The following is a 19,553-nucleotide window of genomic DNA, read 5'->3' on the forward strand; positions in this document are numbered from 1 at the left end:
AAACAGAGTATTGTAATGTAAAGTGAGCATGATACAAATAATAAATATTATTGCAAGAGTCAGAACGGCTCGATTTAGAGTCAGTATGTTTATTTTCATAGGTAGAATCATGTGTTCTTCTTTCTTAGAGTTTATTGTATTTATATTGCTGCCTATCTATCTATCTATCTATCTATCTATCTATCTATCTATCTGTCTGTCTGTCTGTCTGTCTGTCAGATATAGTTATATCTTTATATGTTTTATATATGCACTTAAAACCCACCTGTTTAAAATAGCCTTTCCCATCTGATTCAATTGCATTGCCCTAATTTTAATGTTGTATTCTTGTAATGTGATAAACTTTTATGTTTTTTTTTGTTTGTTGCTGTCTACTCTCATTTATTGTACGGTGTCCTTGGGTGACAGAAAGGTGCCTGTGAAATAAAATGTATTATTATTATTATATCTGTATATCACGCTTGGCAATGACTTTGTTTCTCTGTCGCAGACGTCACCAGTTAGTCTAAAAGCGAATAGATTTAAGTAATGAAATATGTTGCGACAGTCCTATTTAAAAAAAACAATCTGGGTAAACTTGATGTGTAACAGATATCATGTTGTATATGTGTAACATTTCTCTCTTGTCTTCAGGACGTTGGCCCGTCAGGGTGTCTGCATCTCCAGACCGCACTGCAGTGTCCTCTACAGACAGTGAGTTCTTAAATAACTATAAGTCATAGTACTTATTTATGTTTCATATTTATGTTCTTCACCTTGTTTCTGATCTGATTCTAATAACGACGTGTTTACCGACATTACATTATTCTCCTGTTAACCTGTGTACTGATTGTTTCACTCTCCGCTGCAGTGCTGCTCCGATGGGAACCACAGCCAAGGAGGAGATGAACAAGTTTTGGTCCAAAAATGAAAAATTAAACCGACCAATGTCTCCTCATATCACCATTTACAAGTAAGAGCGACAGTGATGAGCTGACTAACCGATTGATCGATCAACCAGAAGCCTCTCCTTCCCTTTCTCTGTTTAAAATCATATTAAACTGAATATCTTAAAGACATCACCTCGGACTGGGATGGACAAACTTTTCACATCTTCTATAAAATAATCATGAATAATGAAATCATAATTAAATGAACTGTCACATGCAGTACCGTGTACAGCTTGCGTCTCGCAGGAAAGAAATGACTCGGTCGTTCGGGGGGGAATTGTATTGCTCCATTTCTGTTGTATAACTTCAGCGGCTTTGAAACACTGCCGAACATTATCCAAGCTGACAATAACATTACTGTTGAAGTCAAATTTTCAGATCACGCGGTCTTTTTTTTATTCCTTTTTATGCGTATGAAACAGCAGGACAAACCACCATTACCAGAAATTACTATACTTTTGGATACATCACTGCAATGTGCAGCGTCATGTACCGCCAGGCAGTTATTAGAATGCTAACCCCCGCTATAAAGAAGCTCTTTATTCAGTCTGTGCCTCGCAATTTCACTCTGGTTTCTTTTCTTTCATTTCATCATGGATCATTCTTATTGCTAATCTATACCCGGGCACTTTGTCTCTGGCGCTTGCACTCTTAATCACCGGGTTGTTTCTGGCATTGGTAATCTTGTGTTTAAAATCCGTCTCTTTTGTCTGTTGATAGTTCGTCCTATTTAAGAAAATGTGCTTCATGTCTGACTCTGGATATTCGAATCCCTTAAGTGAATGTTCCAGCTGCCTTTTGTCTCGTGTCTCAAACACTTTGAGTTATCTGCCATTATAGTAAATGGGTTTCTTTGTGTGTTATTCAGATGGTCCGTCCCCATGATGATGTCCATCACACACAGAGGAACCGGAGTGGGGCTCAGCGGAGGTAACGCATCAACTTTCCTGATTTTATTATTATTTATTATTATACAAAAACCTCTCGCTCTGCTGCTGCTGTCAGCTTTTTTGATTGACCCTGAAAAATCTCTTCAGGGCATTTCAGTCCACCGCTATTGATTTCTGCTAAGAGCATTTACTGGCATCGCAAAACAGAAGTTGTTCGATACAATTTTTTTTCATGCGAAAATCAAGTCTAACAGTGGACTGCTAACAGCTTTTAGTCGTCCGCCTGGTGTAAAGGTTGAGTCGGTGTTACTGTGTCATTGCGCATCAGTACTGCTGCCCTCGATGTGCCACGCTGTAAAAAGCCGGGTCGAATTTTTGTTTATATGTTAATGGGTTCAGTAAAGGTCGGAGCCCTCATCTGACACTCGGTCCCATCTTTCTAGCAAAACATTACACAACACCTTATCACACTGTCTGAAACCAGTTTTGCAAAGGGCTAATAATAAACATCACCTGCTGAGAGTAACGTTTACCTTCAATATTGATTTATTGAAATGTTTTTTTAGGTACCCTGCCACTTCTTTCAGTGCTGTTTTGCATATTTAATTTCAGCGCAGAGTTAATTTATTTCTGTTTGTGCTTGTTCGACTTCGCCTTTTGTGTTCACTCCGACTCGCGCCCGCTTTGTGCTTCCACAGAGAAATAAGGTTACGTTTTCTTCTACCATGAGACTTGTTATCCAGACAGCACAGACAGAGAAGCTCAGACAGAAGCACTGAAGCAGGCAGCCAATGAGAAGCCTGTTTAATACAGAGCCTTTATTTATTTTGAAATAAGATAAATGGTTGCAGCATGTTGATCTTTCTCTCTAAAAGTCACAAACACCCTGTCTGATTTCCGGTCTCATTGCTTCTTTCTGTGCGTAGCTATCTCGGCCTTTGCCCTGGCAGCGCTGGTATTACCGGGAAATTACCCCTACTACCTGGACATGATCCACTCGCTGTCCGTGGGCCCCTATCTCATCGGGTTGGCCAAGTTCGGCATCGCCTTCCCCGTATCTTTCCACACCTTAAACGGCATCCGTCACTTGGTAAGACTTCAATACTTTGATTTATAGACCTAGAAAATGTTTTTTTTTAATCATGTTTGTGTCGTTTTCCTAGACATTATATTTTCCCTGATTTCTAAGCCGATGGTGTTACAGTGCTCTCTCTTCTCTTATTTGCTTATTATTATTTAAATCAGTGGTGGGACCTCGGAAAAGGCTTCAGAATCCCAGAGGTCTACCGCACAGGCTACACGGTTATCGGTCTTTCCATCATCGCCTCCATAGCCTTGGCCTCTCTCTGAGCACCGGACGAGAAGAGATGAGCTGAAGCAAAGGCAGAGGAGGGAGCTGAAGGGAGTGTGGACGAGATGCACTTTGGGAGTTTTGTGTAAATGTTCTGTGCTGGCCTGTTGCAGGCCCCATTTGATCAAAGTATGAAATAAAGGATTATATTGTGCTGTATGCAGAAATGGTGTTGTGATGTTTTGTCCGTTGGAATTAATTATACTCTGGAAAGCTCTGGGGTCAATAAATGCAGCGAGAGTGCAAAGTGCATGTTAATGTGACCCAGTTTATGTCACACAGCGTGAACAACAACTGGCGGACAAAATTAGACATGTCCTACATGTTCTCTACTTATGTAATTTGTCTAATCGTGCTGTGACGTCAGATTTATTAATCACTTATTTTGGTGTCACTTGCAGCCCCGGCTAAAGTGCGCCTGCCGGGTTTGTCTCTGCAGCTCGGCTGTTTACTGTAGGCTGTCATTCATATTTTACCTTCCCCCCATGCCGCAGCAGCTCAGATGCATTTTTAACATCAGGAAAGAGAAGGGCTGAAATGCGGAGAGGCAGCCCAGCGGTGGAAGCTGTGTGTGTGAACAGGCTCCTCACCGGCAGCCTGCCTCAGGCCTTACCTCCCACTGAGCCACACAGGAGCTACACACACTGCACCTGAGCAGCTTTCGTCCTGCAGCGTGAATAAAAGCAAAAGCAAGCCATGGTGTAATGTCAGAACCAAGTCTAACAAGTGAGCAGGAGGAGGGGGTTTAAAAAAAACAAACAATGTAAAGGTCCTGCAGGAGGAGGCTGTACCCGTGATGTGTCTGTTTACATCAGCTGAGCTTGAAGTGAGAGAAACAGTGTGAACACGTAGGTTTGGTTTGCTCCAGTGGAATTGGTTTATCAGGTTGTTACTGGTGGCCTGAAGGGAAAGTGCTTGTCAACTTGCATTTCTTTTCATAGCTGTTGGTAAAAATGTATTTGTGATCAAACACATAAAGGACACAAACAGTCTCCACGATAACTGTCAGCGATTAGAGACAATTTAATGCCTTTAAATAGTGTCTTATTCCCCTCAGAGCCGCAAGACAAACATCTCTATATTTACCAGCTCAGAAATAATCGTCACAGTGGAAACAACACTTAGTGCCTTCCCCGTGTGACTTTCTGACTGTGTCTAAAATCCTTCCCTGCATTGAGTCTTAATCCACGTGGCGAGCACGTTTCCATCCGAGCTTGCAGATCCATCATGGTGCAGTGTTTTCCGATTGTGATTGACAGGAAAATTGCTGGAACTCTGGCTTTGCTTATAGTCTGCTCACACCCAAACCCTGCAGAAATATTTCCCATTTTTAGAGTATTCACAAACTGAGCTAATAAAAAAAACAAAAAACATTGGCTGTTCACCAGAGCTATTCCCCCTGTGAGGAGCGAGCACTTTCATAGTTATCGGTGCATTTACAATGTAAGATGTTCCGTCTTTTTGCTTTTGCTCAGATAATATCACCATTATGATGTTTTGACGAGATAACCTGCCTGAAAGCAGTGGGGGATGGAAAGCAGGGGGCTCTCCCCAGTCTCTATGAGGCGTAAAGAGACCTTAATGATTACGCGGCGGCAGCACCCCCTACCGGGCGGCAGATTATTATCCACAGGGCTGCGGTCCTGATGCTGAGGGGATGGCGAGGATGCTGCACAGGGTTGGGAGGGGGAGTATAAACCCGCTTTTGATCGGAAAAATTGTGTCACAGTCTCTGTGGCGCAATGGAATAGCGCGCTGGACTTCTAATCCAGAGGCTCCGGGTTCGAGTCCCGGCAGAGATGTGAACCATAAAGGGTTGTGGCTTTTTGGATGAGAGGAGATATAGATACAGTGATGGAGAGGAGAAATAGAGATTGTGCTTTTATTGCATCTGCGACTGAGTATGCATCTGACAAGGCTGCAGATATGACTGATGGATGGAGAGGCTGATTTCCAGAGATGTGTTTGTTTACAGAGGCCCAGCAGACAAATGCAGCTGTTATAGAAATATCTCATGGAGCCGTTTCAGCAAAGGTCATCGCTTTAATATGCAGATTTTCAAGCGTGGTTCGATGAAGCAGCACAGCACGGGTAACATCGTTACCAGCCTGTTACTGTCCAGGCTTCATGCTCAGACTCCGGTTTTTAGTCACCGCCTCTCCCTCTCCCTCCTTTACGCGCACGCCTTTCAGCACCTGGGGCTGTCCACTCATTTAAACCAGAACAAAATCTTTTCTTTTCCAACACAGAGCCAAACAACAAAACATTTTAAAGTCTTTCCCGTCCCCATAACAAGTGTTTAATGATGCCAGATGCTGCGTTTCGACTCTCCCGTTTGGTTTGGAGTCAGGGAGAGATAAAGACTTTGAGACATAAATGACTTCTGTGTGCCAGAAAATGGTGTCGACTCAAGATTTTTATTTATTTATTTATTTTCTTGCATGCAGGTTTTGTATTGAATTCATCCAACTCCAATGTGTGCAAGTTGAGAATTGCAATAGTCATTATGTGGTGAAAACGGGAGTGGGGACCTCACTGAAATCCTTTCAAGGACCCCTGAAGGTGGACTTTAGGAAGCCCGGAGCTTCTCTGTTTATGTCTTTAGTGAGGAAAGCAGCTGCTTGCTTGAAGATCTCCCTCCCCTCGCTCCACATGGCTTATTATTACTCTGTATTTCCTTCAAAAACCTCCATGTGTGTGTGCGCGCCCCCTCCTTGTTTGTCACCACCGCCACCGGTACTGATTGGGTTGCCGCGCCGCTGCCGCCATCCATGTTTAACCCCATCATGCCTCCCCACACACAGACCTAATCCGCCACTAAAACTAATCCTTAATCCTCTCTGGCAAGTTGAACAACCTCCCCACTCCACCGTGCGCCAGAATCTACCCCCCCTCCCTCCCTCCCATCTGCGTCCCGTGGATGCTGGTTCCCTGATGCAACCATATAGAGTGCCATATGATATGAAGTTTACAAGCATATGCAAAACTGCCCCCCCAACATTATGATCTTTAAACTTTATGGGAGCTTTATACCAATTTGCAGGTTTTAAAGACTTGCAGCAGACAGGAGAGGGGAAAGTCACACAGCTCCATAAAGTCCTCTTTATATATCATCATATTAGCACTGATCAGGCCTACGGGAAATACTGTCTGTGAGATAGGCTTAATGGCTCCATAATATCAACGATAAGAAACATCTTTACTGAGAGCAGTGACAACTTCAGATGACCTCTGCCGCGTCATCTCATGGGATATGTAGGCCAAAAAAAAAACACCACCAGCCCTACTCGATATCAAACCTTTAGATAAAGTGCGCACAGGAGCTATCATGGGAAATCCTACAGTGCTGTGCAGCTCACAGGAGATAATGAAATAGCAGAAAGCCCGATAAGGTCAGTGTCGACTCACTGTGGAGTATTATGGGAACATTAGGGTGATTTTTTTTTTTTTTTTTCTCCGGCATGTTCTGGGATCACACTTCTCCTTCTATCTCCTCCATCTCCTCCTTCAGCCAGTATATAGGCCCCATGCTCTGGCCCTGTTATCCCGATGGTACGGGCCAAATCGTATTAAAATCCCCTCCCTCCCTCCCTCCTTTCCTTCCCCTCCCCTTCCTTCCTCCTCCCTTGTCCCCTCCCCTCCCTCTCGTCTTTCAGACAGACTGTTTTTTGCTGCAGTGAACGGCAGCCGTGTACAGAGAAAGAGAGAGAGAGAGAGATAGAGATACAAACACAGAGAGTGTGTGTGTGAGAGAGAGAGAAAGAGAGAGAGAGAGGAGGAGGAGAGAAAAAAAAACAAGAAAAACAAAAGAGTCAGGAGAAGGAATAAGGAGCTAAAACAAAAAAAAACAAAAAAGTCGATTCAGAGGAGGCTCCGGACGAGCGACTGCTGCGCATCAAAGGAGGGACCTTTACTGGGGGGACCTTACTGGAGACCAGCAGCTACAAAACCCCGACCCCGGAGGCGGAATATAACGGTGTGTGTGTGTGTGTGTGTGTGTGGTTATTACCCGTGCATTGCTTCGCAGTTTTGTATTATTGTCCAGTGTTCGGATGTGGAGACTGCTAGGGCGGACAGGAGACACCTGTCAGTGCTGACGCTTTCCCGTCTCCAGGAATGTGTGTGTGTGTGTGTGCGCACTCTGGGTAGGTGGCTGTGTGTGTTTGTGTGTGTGTGTGTGTGTGTGTGTAATCCGTTACAGGGAGAGAGAGAGCTGTATAATCCCTGCGTGTTTTTATAATTTACTCTGAATATGCGTTTTGTTGCCTTCCCGTTCTCCCTCAGCTCCGATGGCTCTGTGTCGCTTCGCATAGAGATAGATAGAGAGAGAGAGAGAGAGGGGTGCGTGCAGCACAGCCTCCTCTTCCAGCTTCCACAAGAGTATTTAAATCTCATCCCATCAGCGCGGAGATATTTCTGCAAGTGTGCGCGGAGAAGGTGTTAGAAAAACGGGCTGTGACCCGAGCGAACATCGCTCCGGTGCTCCCGCGGTGCGTCGCAGCGATGCAGGCCACCACGAGCTGTTATTGTTGTTGTTATTATTATTATTAGCATCATCTGTTTAATAGGCGGTCACGTTAAGAGCCGGAGCGCACGGTAACTTGTGTTAAATGAGCGCGCGTCCCCGGTTTATTTCCCATGGATGCACTTTTTTTTTTTTCACGTTCTCTAGTTTTGTTTTCATTTCTCGCCATCACTCAACAGGAAGAAGGGCTGGAGCAACAATAAACACAGCCCCTCTAAGCCACCCCCATCCCCCAGTCCCCTTACATCCCATCCCATCCTACACCAACCACCCCCTCCTCTCTTTCCCCACTCCCACACTCCTCTATCCCCGCCCTAACCGTCCGCCCGTCCCGGAGGCAACATTCAGCCACGGTTCTCTCTCTCTCTCTCTCTCTCTCTCTCTCTCTCTCTCTCTCTCTCTCGCCCTCTCTCTCAATGAGGGAGCGTTTCGCAGATGGACGGAGGGCTCACCTCGGTGCAGGCTGCTGGCTATTTTAAGGCATGTGCATGAGAGAGAGAGAGAGAGAGAGAGAGAGGAGTGCGTGTGACAAAGGGAGAGAGAATGTGCCAGAGCGGCTATTACGCACGTCTGTACGTCTCCACTGTTGTGCAAAGCGCACCGAGTATTCTCAGCGGGCGACAGGTGCACCTCTCCGCCGCTGTTTTGCGTGTGTGTGTGTGTGTGTCTCTTTTTTTTTCTACGACCAACTGGGGGAAAAAATATTCCTTTGCGTTATTTCTAATTAGCGGGAGTTAGTTGGAGCTGTCTGAAAACACTCGTTTCTCTTCACTCCACACGCGCAGCAGCTTGTTAAAGTGGATGAATAAATTCACAGTAATCTGAAACCCCCCTTCCTGTCTCCCTCATTACCACCTATACACCACCAGCATCAGCATCACCATCACCATCCTTTCTGCTGCTGGGCTCTATCACCCTCACCTCCTCCGCCTCCTCCTCCTCCCTCCCTCTCCTCCTCCTCCTCCCTGTCTCAATCGCTTCTCACTGTGGTATGACACAAGCAGATCGATGAATACCCATGGAGCAACGCGTGAGTAACGGGTGGGCCATGCGTTTTATTCAGCAGCACCCGGAAAACCAATGGCAGGGGACGCAATTAGTGACCAGTTGGCTTGCCTTGCTTGTTTTCTTTATCTCTCCTCTCGTCCTCCTCCTTCCCCCCCGCAGGTGAAACTCCAGTGCTCCTCTGCCCTCCTGAGGATTCAGTGAGACAGGCGGATCTGTGCGCCCGACCATGGCCTTCCCATCAGCCCCCACCGCGTTATGGAGTGTCAGCTTATTGGCAGTCCTATTCGCTGCCGTGGCTCACAGCAACGTTGTCTATGGTAAGCACCTCTCTTCCTCTTTATCTGACTGTTTCCTATTCTCTCCATCTCGCCGGTCTCTCCCTGGGCCCCTGACCTCTCCCGACCCTCTCTTTCTGTCTCCGGTGGTGCCCCTTATCTGTTGACTTGAGGCTTTTTTTTTTTGTTGTTTCCTGTATTATGACAAGGGAATCAAAGAGCCGTTAATAAGCACATGGGACACTCTCCGCCACACTGGACCCCCAGTGGAATTTCTGCCGTTGTTTTTTTTTGAGGAATGTGTGTGACCTGCACACACACACATCCTGCACCACTACAGGTCCTTGCTTGGAAGTTGCTCTTAAGTCACTTGAAAAAGCGAGACACAGTCTCCCTTTCATGTTCCCTGCTCAGCATCTCTCTGTCTGTCTCACATCTGCTCGGCATACATCTGCGTCAAAGGTTCATGCAACCCGGAGATAACGAGCAATCGCCACGCGCCTTCTCAAATAGCAAGGCGTGACACTCGTCAAGGCCGGAGCTCCGACCCGTGATGAGCTGGGCGCGGCTGAAAGCCGGACGGGTAAGCGAGGGATTTGATGAGAGAAGCACTTTGTAATGATATCATCCCCGCTGTGAGCACCGAGTGAACAGGAATACACTGTCCAATGTGCTTTTCCAATTACATAACACTCAAGTGACTGGCTGCTGGTAATACAACCTTTAGAGGGCAAGCCGTGCTGATGGCGAAGTGGCTCATCACGATTGTCCCTCAATCCATAGAAAAATTGATTGACACAGGTAGAATCCTGTCGGCATTTTCTCATTACAGTTCGGATTTAATTACACTGGATGTTCGTCAAAGAGGCGTAAGACAATACAGCAGGAAAGAAGGTTTCTAATGGACGTTTTCCTGATTTGCATTTGCAATATATATTCTCAGAGGCCCTTTGGTGCTCCCTTGTGCACGCCCACGCACGTTCACAAATCCAAAAACATCACGGACACATTCCATACAAGCGTATGCATGCAGATATGCTAGCACACTTCGTTTATCCACATCAGCTGTTTTTACTTTCCGTTGCATTATGCATGGCCCGTGTTTCTGCACGTTTGTGTATGAAATGTGGGGAAAGTGGAGGATGAGCTCACGGTGGTCAGTGCAGCAGAAGAAGCGAGAAAACAAGCCAAGAGAAGCCGCGATGAGGTCACTGCTAAACAAATGTAAATGGCGGGGCCTTGTCATGGCTCCCAAATGCTGTCGACGATGAGAAATAGCACAAACAATCTCCAGATTGAGGCGCTGATGATGAAATATCAATCTCTCTTCAGAGTGCTGACCCCGATCGTGTAGCGGCGTCATTGAAACCTAGGCGGCGGGTTCGTTATTTGGGTCCGAAAAAACGATTTTGGCTGGTGTTCAGACGCACGTCACATTTGATTAAGGTGTGCCTGGCGGGAGGGCTGACCATGCATGACCAATTCCTGCTTTGGTTTCACCTAAGCGCTGTTTTACATTATCATGTCAGTCAAGGAGAGTAATTAAGCCGGGGACGTCTGACAGTGTTTAGGAGATGAGAAAACACGTCAAAGAGTGCAATTGAGAGGAGAAGGGAAGCGTGGACGGAGCGTGCTGGCTCTACAGTTTCACTGTGCATCCTGTGGACCGCTGAGTTGTACTCAAGGTGTTTCTGCCATGCATTTTTGCTATCAGATGGTAAACTAATAACATTTCTGCAGTGAAATCACTTTGAATCCATTAGAATCAAGAAAGTTTGGGATTACAATTCTTGTGCTACTTTGGAAGGCATCAGTATAAGGATGCATCATTTTTTCCATCAACATAGAAGAGGAATTTGTGTTGGCGGCACTGGTGTTAAGAAATACTGATAATTTACTGACTTCCTCACTAGAAAACAACAACACAGAGGATATAAACAATACATATGTGTATATATATGCAGGGTTCCCACGGGTGCTTGAATTCCTTCAAAATGCTTGAATTTCAATTCAGTGTTTTCAAGGTTGTGAAAATGCTTGAAATTTGTGTGATTGATCCGATGCCTTTACATGCAGAACTCAGTTATCATACTCACTTGGTGTTCTGCCGCTCACAAGCTGACAAATACAAGCCAATTCACAATTAGTTAAAAATCAAAACAGTCAATCTACCACCATATGAAATAATGCTAATTAGACCCATATTATTATGCCATACAGTGGCACCGCTGCGCTTCCCATCATGGCAAACACAACTAGTAGGCTACCTATTTAAAGGTGCTGGAAAAATGGAAAAAACTGGTGCTTGAAGGTGCTTGAAAAGTGCTTGAATTTGTTCATGAAAAAGTTGTGGGAACCCTGTATATGATTTCCAGATGTTTGAGCAATGTGGCGCACAGTGGTAAATGTCTGTAAGCCGCACTGGTCGCTCACATCTGCTCCGATCTGTCTGATTGTTGTTGTGACAGAGCTGTTAAGTCGAAGATGGAGTAGGGCGGGGTTGGGCAGTTAGATAATGCCGTCATAATGGAGATCTCCTTTGCTAAGAGGCCGCTGGAACAGAAGGGTCTACTTAGCATAAATAATTCAATGTTATGTATCAGAGAGGAAAAAAAAACGATTAGCTCAGCAAATCGATGCAAGAGCAGATGAGCCATCAAGAGAACAGGCTGGCCATCACTCCGTGTCCACGGACGGATTAAAAACATGCAGAGTGTTTGTCCTTTTTCATCATTCAAACGAGGAAAGACAGAAAAAGGAGTGCTCCCTGCGAGGCTGATTATTAAACAGTGAGCAACAGACTGCAGGTCATAACCGTTTAAATTCCTGACCACCCCCGGACTCCCCATCTTCATTTGATGTATGTCAAAGTCAGAGGAAAGGACAGCTCAGTTTTTTTCTGGATTTATCTGTGACCGGGGCTTCCTTATAGAGCAGAGTGAACAAATCGGGGAGACACTAATTGCACGCCATTTGACATATCCATTTCCACAGCTGGATGTGCAGCCATGCGCCGCAGACAGAAAAGTGCCTCACAGAAGGGCACAGATTAGGCATGCAATTGGCTGACTGTGCCCTGGTTCTGTACTGTTGACCCAGTTACCTCGGGGGGGCGGCTGCTGTGTGGAGTGTGGAGGGTCCAACTGTTGGAAGCTCTCGGCAAAAAACAGCGTGTAGAGCAGCAGCGCACTGCGGCCTTCGCCAACCAACCTTGGCCCACACAGCTCCAAAGCAGCCCCTGACCCCCCCACACACCCCAGGAGAATGTCTGCATTGGTTATAGAAGAAGAAACATGCCTAATAGTTTATTTACCTCCATGAGTTCTGCTGGTCGAAACAAGCAAATGAAGCCTTAATGCTTCCAGCTGAGACCAATAATGAATGAGGATTAAAGGACGGGAGCAGTGTGGACCAATCGTTAGTGTGGTAAGATTTACAGGCGGGAGGGCTCCGCATGTGAGCTCCTCTGCCAGCGGTTCACTTTATCCTGCCACAGAATGAGCTCCTTCCTCCCCTCCATGGACTAACTCTTTCTCGCTGGCTCCATGCCTACTTCCTGTGTGTGCTTCTGTTTTTTTTTTTTTTTTTACTGTCGACTTCCTGCGTGCCAAGATGGGGGAACATTTGGCTAATACACAGTACGGCTAGCACACAATAGCAGTAGGCGGTTTGGATGCGAGGCCTCTGCCTGTTAACAAGGCTGACTGATAAGCAGTGACTCATTAACAAGCCGAGGTACACAGAGCCTGGGGGAATTACCGCCTAGCCACTGTGACATTAATAAGAGGCCTAAGCTATTTTTCCATTTGGCTCCGCTGGCACTGACCTAAACCAGTGGTTTCCAATCTCGACCCTGGCTATTTACCGGCTCCAGTGCTTTTCCATTTGTTTCAGCCACTGGTTACCTGGTCTGATTGGATTGGGGCAGACCGGTATTGTCAGACGTGGGCTGCAGTTAATGACATCTGCTGCTTCAATGGAAAACCAGACACCCCTCATTAGGTTTTTCTGCAGATTCATTCATAAACATCTGGGGAGGAGCCCAATTAATTCTCTTCTTGCTGATCATGCCAATTAATTAGCAATATGTTTGTTGTTTTTTTTGTTTTTTTTGCATAAAAGAAGAGGACAACTCACACCCCAGCTGTCAATCAATGAGATCGATGATGTGTATATACACCACACACACTCCTGTGATGATTTTAAATCCTCCCATTGTTTTGTGTGTTTATGTTTCTATGATCCTTTTAGTGTTTCGTCGTCCAGATCCGTTTTGTGATTATAAATTGGATCCTGATTGGCTGGCATTAGTTTGTAACAGATTCACATCTGGCAGAAAACCAATTATTTCTCCTGTTCATCATGCCGATTAATTAAGGCGCTGTGGCTGATTGATTAAACTCCCAACAAAGCTTCAACCATGAGCACTACAGCCCTGGGGACAATTTGCATCCTACATTATGCACGTCGCCGTGTCTTCATGTTATCTTCATATGGCTCTTCAGACATGCTGAAACATTACACATGCGTCAGCGACGGGAAGAGAGCCTCACAGCTCAACAAGGCACAAGTGTTGATAAGTAATTTGTGTCTAAATTAAGCGGAATTAAAATGCAGTGCCGTGCCGGTATCACTGGATCTTAAAGGTATCGGGAGCACCCAAACAAGACTCCATTAGACCTCATCAATCTGAGGCAGATCTCATCCAACCAGACCTACTCAGGCAATGTGAGATTACATCAGAACAGATCAATCTCGCCTGCCAGCATCATAATAACACCAAATGCCATTTAGAAATTGAAAGAGAGAAGTGCTCTTGAGATTTCGTGAAGCGGCAACTCACTCCTCGCTTCCTCTCAGGTGCTCTTAAAAGACATATCAGTCTGCAGCAACTCCGGTTTGAGAAAATTAGAGGTCCGGCTTTTGCAGAGCTGTCAGCTTTAAGGCATCACTTCACAAAGACACAGGAGATTAAACAAACCTAACAACAATAACAGCGTCAGCCTTGGAATAAATGAATTCACCTCATTTACAACAACAAGAGCCCTTATTATTGTGCTCCACACTCAACTGGATTTTTCTTTGTTCAACACCCCAACACCTTACCACCCTTTTTCTCCAGTTGCCCCGCCGGAGTTCTCTCATGGAGGTTTTAATTGATTGCTGTAGGGGGTTGAAATTCGCCCGTCCTGTCACTGCCGCATGATTGATCAGACCCGAAGGCTTCTCGGAAAGGTGTGTCAGTTTGTTGAAGCCCATCACCGCGCCGTATGAAACTCACACAACTATGGCGGAGGGGGTGGGCGCCCGGAAGATGCGATTGCGCGGCTGTAAAGCACAGCATTTGTATTGATTGAGTCTGAGTGCTGAGGGTTCCCCTCAGAGCGCAGGAGCTCCTCCAATGAAAGAGCAGAGGTTGCTCTTGTTTATTGCCTCTTTTTGATGATGCCATCACTTCGGCTGGTGGAAGGGAGTGTGTCTAGAGGGGCGGTAGGCCGGCGGGGGGGATCTTATCGCTGATACCACAACCATAAAGCCATTTTAATTCACCTGTGTGCTGTCTTGGGAATTCTCTCTAGTCTGATTTTTGCTGAGGATATCACCTTCCATTCACCGGGTCTTATTGAGCCTCTTACATAGCACTGTCACATATAGAATCAGCGTTGGTATTTTCAAAATGTATTTATTTATTTATATATTACTGCATTCTTACCTGAAATGCTGTTTTCGCTGCAAGCATTTCCAGCCGTTTCACTTCTCCCTCTTGATAACGGGAACTATAAATGGCTCTTTTGATGGAAATGTTTCGTAAGGAACACACCGTTTTAGCAGTAAATTGACTACAGTTTGAAGCAGAGTCTGGCACTTGTGCTTCACCAGCTGATCCAATGTCAAAATGAATCAGCAGCCAGACTGACAGAGTCCTCAAGGCCGAGTCCTGTCTCGGCGGATACAGCAAAGTGTTTGACGGTTTTATCTTTGACTGACTGATTGTGAGTCAGAGCGACTGAGCGCTTGTCGTATTAAAGTTATTCTAAAAGTATACTATCGTAGTGAAGCAGTTTTGAATATTGTTTCTGTACACAGCATACTTTTTTTTATTGTTTGGGATGGATGTCATTGTGTACTCTGGTGTGGTTTTAGCATCGGAACTGTTGGATGGCGCCATTATTAAAGTTTCCGTATCGTAACACAGAGTTCATTTGCGGTTCCACTGCATTGCCGCTCCCCTTATGCCTCACAATCGCACTGTAGCACAACGCACGAATGCTCATGGCTTCCATAAACAGTACATCTGCTATTAAAATGCAGTTTGCATTATTTGAATGTCCTTTGCATTAATACAGTACCTGGCATTCAGTGTATGCGTTTTCATCATCACTTATGGCTGCATTGTAATTGCATCAAATCCCTCATGCAAAGCGGGGGAAAGTGGTTTCGGGAGCTTGCATTGTCAAACAGGAACAAGCACGACGGGTGTAGGATCATTAGATTTCATACTATAGAGGCTGGATTTACTTTTCATCGAAGTGGAAAAGGTCGTCCTTTATGAGTCGGCTCCTGGAAGCCAACGAAAATGATGACGTGTCTTTCGCCGCAGTTTGCAACTACTATAAATCCTACGGAAGAGGAATAATAGTCAGGACTGGTGGAGACCGTAGGTGTCTTCGGAGAAGAAGCTGAGTGGATGTTTAAACTTCTCTGAACTGTTGATGTGAATACACTGCGGGGGCGTTACTTAAGTTTGATCACCTCTGTAGGTGCTCTGAAGCATAACTTTCAGATCGTAATGTGCATTTCCTCACTGCATCGTCATTTAAACATAGCCTGGAATAAATAGTCCGTTATCTTTCTTGTACTCTACCCATTGTAAGTTTTCTTCTTTTGTGTTGATTGTGCCTCTTCATAAAAAGCCACGGCCTCGATAGGTAGTCACTGAACACACCGTTCATTGTTTGAATCCCTTCATTGTACTTGAACGATGAATGCAGTGATTGTGACTTATACAGTACGTATCGTATCTTAGGCTGAAGAATGGAAGTCGTCACTGTTTAAAGGATTCTGTAAGTGCGGCAAAAACAAGCTTGTTGGCTTTATTCTGTTATCCTTGAGCTTTGTAGGATTCATCCATTTTATCCAGTTGACTATCGGTCCGAGGGAATATACTATTGGTTTACTTGAAACATTAAATAAGGTCAGCCGATCAATCAAACAGTCAATCACTGTGATGCGAGATGAAGCTTCCATCTCACGCAGTGCCCAGTGGACAGGTGCTGCCTTGGCTTTTATTCTGTCTGTGGCCCTTGGCACTGATCGAGGTATGATGAGCACATGATGAGTGTTTTTTTTTTCTTTTTTCATTTATTTATTTTTTTATGGCGAGGCCATCGTCGCGCGGTGTAACTCAGCGCTATATACCGCACTGGTTGGAAACAAAGGCGCCAAATAGGCATCTCTAATCTCCCTGCTGAAAGAATCCGAAACAAAGAGAGGAGGAACGCAGACATAGAGGCTTGGACACACATAGGATAAGCTGATTACCCGGGAAAAGGAGGGAGGGCGAGGGAGACAGAGGGAGAAAGACAGAGGCATGCACGTGAACAAGAGAAATCCATACAGTAAAGGGAGCACGAGGGCAAGGAAATGGAGGAGGAGGGGAAGCTCACTCACTAATGATGGGGTGCAGAGACCGGAGAGAAAATGAAAAGAAACAGCGAAGAGAGAGAGAGAAAACACACAAGAGAAAAAAGGTGAACGTTTAAAAGGACGAGCCACGGCGCGCTACATAGAGCATGCAATAGGAAAATGAAGGGAATGCATATTTCGCCTGTGATATCCTGCTTAGACATGCGACACAATCAAAAACAGGACATTATGCAAATGCGAGGCGGCTACGGCAACATAATCGCTACCTGAGTCATTTCACCTGCTCCGCTCGCGACTCGCTATATATACACAAACGGAATTACACCCAATCCAGGTGTATGGGCTAAATATACAGCTAATTAAAATTAATGAGATTTACTTAGAAAAGAATATGCTCCTTCTCCTAAGCTGCTTATCCCCGCATGAGAATCTACTACACACAGAGACACGCACACCTTTGCCAGAGTGCTCAGAAACACACACACACACACACACACACACACACACACACGCGCACACCTTGTTTTGATTCACTCTCTTTCACTTTGCTTTCTCACAGCCTGCTAGGCAGACTATTAAGAATCCTTGGTACGCTTGCGCGCACCCACACACACACACACACACACACACACACACACACAGTCTATCTTTCTGTCTTGCAGCTGGCTTCCCTCTCGCGCAGACTTATACATGCTCCTTGTTCAGTGAACACGCAAGTCCTTGACTGTATGTTGGCACACACACACACACACACACACACAGACATTCAAACAGACACACTTTTAAAGAGATTCTCAGAGATGCACACACGCATACACACACACACACACTCACTCACAGAAACAGTTTAGGTGTGTACATATTTATGCATGAAGACACACACACATTCATGTATTCAGATGCAGCTTTGAAGGCATTCTCGTCTTTACTTAAACAAAAACACCCCTGTGAGCCAAGCTGTTGACTGTCAGGCAAAATAGTGTGCCGGCCTAAGGTATCTGCTATCTGTGTGTATGCATAAGTGTTCGTGTTTAGCAGGGCGGCCAATGAATGCATGTCTATCCCTCACACAGGTTTCCACTTCTATACATACAGCGTTTGCATTTGATACGGAACATTTATCCGAACTGCTTCCGGATGTTTTGTCTCCGACCGTAACGTGGTGTCCAACCAGGGATTCTCCATATCATAGCGAGCAAAGTGCTGAGTAATTAAACGGCTCTTCAAGCCCTCTCTGTCGAACGAGTGGGGTTGGTGGTGGTGGGAAAATGACACAGCGTGAATTAATCACACACTTTATTAACAGACTTAGGTTTCGGTGGAACAGAGCTGTCTCCACCGCCACTTGGCATCCGACCAACTTCTGTCTTACTCCGACCCCCACGCGCCTTTTCGTACAGTAGCTTCTTACACATGCACTCGCAGACGAGTATTTTGCGAGGACACCCGTGTGCATGCTCTTCTTCCATTTCTTTTTCTGTCTCTATCTACATTTTCTCTCTCTCTCCTGTCGCTGCTTCATTTCTCAGCTTGGTGAGTACTTGAATGTCATTATGACTTTTGCTATCAAAAGCAAACAGCGGGGCTGGATTGAGGAGCGCATGCCAGACCTTCCGCTTTCCACGCTGAGAGTACCACTGCACGTTGAGTGCTTTTTTGATTGTTCTGGCTTTTTTTTTTTCCTTCTCTCTCAAATGGACGGCGTTTTTCTTATTTTTATGGACAGATTTATTGACACGAGCACCTGCTGTGAGGCTCAACAGGCCCACGTGGTCTCGTTTCTGAATGGAAAACCTCTCTCTCTCTCTCTGTATATTTACAATACAACCACTCTCCCCTCGGTCTGTGCGTCAATGAAGACGACTTCATATCTTCTGGCAAATTCGATCCCATTTTGCGAAACGCATCGGCAGACGGCACAAGTGAACGATATAATTGAGTTAATGAGCTACACGCCCTTATCTGCTGTTCATTCATACGGGCAGCCCGAGGCGTGACGACTATCAGCCTCTTACACAGGCTACTGTATGTTTGATGAGTCCCTTGAAGGGAGAATTTGATAATGCAGTCGAACTTCCTCAAGGCAAACTGTTTTGATTCGTGAAAGCAAGGAAGAAGGGGTTTATCCTCAGCGTTTCTGTTTTTTTTTCCTTTCTGTGGCTCTTGTTCTCTTCTTCTACAATGAATATTTAAATATTATTGTGATTTATTTATCACGGCTCAGTGTTCAGCTTCACAGAGCTATTTTCAGGTTGATATCTTCACAGGCAGGAGGGAGGAGAGGCATATAAACTTGTACATGGGGAGGTGTTTGCGCTTGACTTGGTGACAGCGATGACGGGCCTGTGAGAGCATCTTTTTGTTGTTGTTTGAAGGGTTCTGTGATATTTTCTAGTTCTTCCCCTCAGGGGCAGAAAGGAGTCAGAGCCTGGCCTCGTTTCGTCAACCTCCTGGTACAATTTACAGGGATGCTGTTCCAAAGGATGCAAAGAAAAGGAAGGGTCATTCACGTCATGGGGTCAGTTGCCGGCGGCAAGATGGCTACATGCTGAGATTTCTTCGTACATCTGTGTGTTACACCTGGGTGGTCCAAACATGAAAACCATTGCAACCTGTGTTGACCTACCAAAGCCAGTGTGCCGAATGTGAAAGTGGATCTGTAAGGATTCAAGCATTGTACCTCAAGACATTCCCATTGTAAAATCTAAGCCAGGTATTGTGGTTGAGTTTAATTTTCTCTGAAATGACACTTGATGGAGTTCACCTTTCGAGTTAATATGAAATATTTATTTAGTTATACATTAAACTTCCCGAGGACATTTGTGTAATAGAAATGTTAAAAGGCTGATTTCATTGGTGTTAAGCAGGTCAAGTAAAGGGTTCAACTTTCAAGTCCTTAAAGGCCAGTTAAAGTCGAGTGGCAAGTCT

At 45.3% G+C, this 19,553-nt stretch overlaps 2 protein-coding genes and 1 non-coding gene across 4 annotated transcripts in view; all 3 read left to right on the forward strand.

Moving 5' to 3' along the window:
* Window positions 1-3,337, forward strand: part of sdhc (succinate dehydrogenase complex, subunit C, integral membrane protein) — a 9,218-nt gene extending 5,881 nt beyond the window's left edge. The window contains exons 2-6 of the mRNA XM_027287685.1: window positions 634-693; window positions 851-952; window positions 1,798-1,859; window positions 2,746-2,909; window positions 3,065-3,337. Of these exons, the coding sequence (XP_027143486.1) occupies window positions 634-693; window positions 851-952; window positions 1,798-1,859; window positions 2,746-2,909; window positions 3,065-3,169 (493 nt within the window). The 3' untranslated portion in view covers window positions 3,170-3,337. The remainder of the gene's footprint in view (window positions 1-633; window positions 694-850; window positions 953-1,797; window positions 1,860-2,745; window positions 2,910-3,064) is intronic.
* Window positions 3,338-4,898: 1,561 nt separating this feature from the next.
* trnar-ucu (transfer RNA arginine (anticodon UCU)) lies at window positions 4,899-4,972 on the forward strand. The gene has a single exon. It is a non-coding gene; the product is annotated as a tRNA-Arg (tRNA).
* Window positions 4,973-6,797: 1,825 nt separating this feature from the next.
* cadm3 (cell adhesion molecule 3) overlaps window positions 6,798-19,553 on the forward strand; it is an 80,895-nt gene continuing 68,139 nt past the window's right edge. Inside the window, exons 1-2 of one of the 2 annotated variants that reach the window (XM_010740422.3) lie at window positions 6,798-7,146; window positions 8,863-9,020. In XM_010740422.3, coding sequence (XP_010738724.1) covers window positions 8,930-9,020 — 91 coding nt within the window. In that variant the 5' untranslated portion in view covers window positions 6,798-7,146; window positions 8,863-8,929. The remainder of the gene's footprint in view (window positions 7,147-8,862; window positions 9,021-19,553) is intronic. The other variant, XM_010740423.3, reaches the window with a different exon arrangement.

This window comes from Larimichthys crocea, chromosome II (assembly GCF_000972845.2).
Source record: "Larimichthys crocea isolate SSNF chromosome II, L_crocea_2.0, whole genome shotgun sequence".
Classification (NCBI taxonomy): Eukaryota; Metazoa; Chordata; class Actinopteri; family Sciaenidae; genus Larimichthys; species Larimichthys crocea.